Source organism: Symphalangus syndactylus, chromosome X (assembly GCF_028878055.3).
Source record: "Symphalangus syndactylus isolate Jambi chromosome X, NHGRI_mSymSyn1-v2.1_pri, whole genome shotgun sequence".
NCBI classification, from domain to species: domain Eukaryota; kingdom Metazoa; phylum Chordata; class Mammalia; order Primates; family Hylobatidae; genus Symphalangus; species Symphalangus syndactylus.
The window spans coordinates 120,100,272-120,103,193 of record NC_072447.2 but is presented as its reverse complement, the minus strand read 5'-3'; the positions used below and the strand labels follow the sequence as shown (position 1 = coordinate 120,103,193).

Below are 2,922 nucleotides of genomic sequence, written 5' to 3'. Positions count from 1 at the left end.
AATATTCATCGAATCAATAAAACTTTAAGTTTTGTACTCATAACTAGGAAATGGTGTGATATGAAAAAAATTAAAAATGTAATTTCTCCCCTTCCCATCTATATGAAGATGAGGGTTGTTTACCTAGAAGAGTTACTGGGTTGCATTTGGACACTCACCTTAAGATTACTGTGGGTATTATTTTTAGTTCCGGGTCTTTAGGTCAGTGTCATAGTCCACATTTAACTGAATTTCCTGAACATTTCTAACTTGTCTAGTGCAATGATTTCTGTATGTGTTACCTCCCATTAATACAACTCCAAATACAATGCTCAGTACCTTGGTAGGAGAATATAAAATACTTGATGCTCACAAATCGGAGTGGAGGTGGAGATCATGTGGATAAGGATGGGAATGGGGGAGTTTATCTCAGAGCTCAAACTCCATGGATTCAAGTCCTGCTTTTGCTATTAGTTTCAAATGAATTTAACACCTGAATCTGTTTCCACATTTGCAAAAATAGACATAGTAAAAATACCTTGGCTCTGGAGAACCAAACACCACATGTTTTCACTTATAAGTGGGAGCTGGTGAGAGCTGAACGATGAGAACACATGACACATAGGGGTAACAAAAAGCACTGTGGCCTCTGGGGTGGGGCGGGATCAGTGGGGAGGAAGAGCATCAGGAAGAACAGCTAATGGGTGTTGGGCTAATAGGTGCTGGGCTTAATTAATACCTGGGTGATAGGTTGATCTGTGCAGCAGGCCACCATGGCACACATTCACATATGTAACAGACCTGCACATCCTGCACATGTATCCCGGAACTTAAAAGTTGATAAAAAATAAAATAAAAATAAATGTCATGGTATAAACTTGAAATTAAAAAAAATACCTTTAGTACAAATTTGTTGTGAGGTTTATATGTGAAAATGTCCCCAAAATTATTTCTTAAACTGTAGAATGATACAAATGTACATAATTATTCCAACGTAACTAGGGTTGGAGTAAATGCTAAAATAGCAAGGTGACTGTGGAGGAGGTAGTTTCTGGCAAAGATAATTTGGGGGTAACTACTTTTTACATTGCATTTTTGTCTTGTTTTTGAAGTGAATAAAGCAGTGGTTGTAGCAAAGACATATTTTTTTTAAAGGTAGGAGCACTTTAAATATTCTAATTAACCAATCCATTTACAGCCTGTCCTTCTACTACCTTTCCGCTTTCCAGAAATCCCAAACTTCCTCACTGTCTTTCACTCTCCTCTCTAAGGACCTGACACTAACCAGGTGGGCGGTACTAAGTGCCGCCTGGTTTCCTGCAGGGCCGGTTTTTACGTCATCTTATTGTGGCGCAGCACCGCCGCTTGCGTGCCCAACTGTGAGGTCTGGCGCCCTCAGCAGTATGTAAAGCGGGACAACACAGGGCATCCCAGTTACACCAGCCACCTGGCCCGAAGTTTCCCAAATCCGGGCGGCTAGAGGCCCACTGCTTCCTAACTACCAGCTGAGGGGGTCCGTCCCGAGAAGGGAGAAGAGGCCGAAGAGGAACCATGAACTTCTATTTACTCCTAGCGAGCGGCATTCTGTGTGCCTTGATGATTGTCTTCTGGAAATATCGCCGCTTTCAGGTAATGGTGAATGTAAGGGAGATTTGAATTAGATGAAGCTAGATGAGTATATGGACTTGGGAGTGTGTATGTAAGAGAGTAAAATACAGTAAAATGAGAGGTAAGGGAAGATCACCTCATCTCTCCTTTTCACTCAAAGGAGCCCCAGACTTTTACCGCTTACTCCCGCAATTCCCGTATTCTGACCAGTGATTCGACAGTTGTGGTCTCTTCTAAAAAGCCCCAAGTCCCTAAGTAATATGGTCAGCTTTTCACTCATTGGAGAGCAAAGTGCAGTTGTCAGTGCCCATTCCCCACCACCATCTCCCCACTTTAAGAATCTTACCTTCTCTCTTCTCTTGCTTCTCCTCCCCAACGTGTCTGTTTGCTAATCTCACCTCATCTCTATTTTATGGTGCTTTCTGGGCATTCACAAATAATTCGAGTGTGAATGTGGATTTTCTGGTGTTAAGGTCACAAGTGAGGTGCTTTTAGGTAAGAGTCAGAGACAGGGTTCATATGTTTACCTACGGGGCTGCTTTCCTTACAGGAAATGTAAGGAAAGGATATGGAACTTTGTCACTAACGGCTACTTTCATATATTTTTTCTCTCAGTCTGGTTTTAGAAGAATATATTTTTGAATTAGTGTAGTAATTCAATACATTTTTAATGTCTACATATTAGGGGAAATCAGTTTATTTTGGTAACCAAGATTAAACAAGTTGTTTTTCGGTAGTTTGGAAATTGCTTAATTCGATAAACTACATATGTATAATTCCCTTCCTTTACAGAGAAACACTGGCGAAATGTCATTAATTTCAACTGCTTTTGCACTACTAAGACGCTCTTCTGGGTTAATTAGCAGCAATACAGACAACGATCTTGTATTCAACAACCTCTCTCGGGATATTTTAAATAATTTCTCACACTCGAAAGACATGCAGAAGCGACTATTGGTAAACCTCAAGAGGGCGGAATACAAAATGGCTGAACTGGAATATATTCTAGTTAGCAAGGGTTTGAGAGGTGCGTCAGGTCACCAGAAATTCGCCTCAAAAGCGTACAGGATTTAATGCCAGTGGTGGAAATAATTAAAGACACTTTGAGTAGATTCATTTGATTGTATGTTTATACTAAATGAATTATTTTTTAAGAGGGAGGGGATGACAAGTCAGATTAAAATCCAGATACTTACCGAGTTTCTTACTTATACTTTAGGTAATTGATTACATATGGCTAAAATATACTTACTGGGGAAGAAATGGAAGCACAATAGAGAAAGAAAAACAGTTCAAAAGTTTCTTAACAATAAAAAAGTGACAGTAAACGACTAG

The 2,922-nt window shown here is 39.9% G+C and overlaps 1 protein-coding gene across 1 annotated transcript; it reads left to right on the top strand.

Moving 5' to 3' along the window:
* Positions 1 to 1,374: 1,374 nt before the first annotated feature.
* LOC129476279 (kita-kyushu lung cancer antigen 1 homolog) lies at positions 1,375 to 2,703 on the top strand. The gene is made up of 2 exons (XM_055269066.2): positions 1,375 to 1,608; positions 2,380 to 2,703. The coding sequence occupies exons 1-2, from the start codon at positions 1,531 to 1,533 to the stop codon at positions 2,659 to 2,661; spliced, it is 360 nt and encodes a 119-aa protein (XP_055125041.1). The 5' UTR covers positions 1,375 to 1,530; the 3' UTR covers positions 2,662 to 2,703.
* Positions 2,704 to 2,922: the final 219 nt, after the last annotated feature.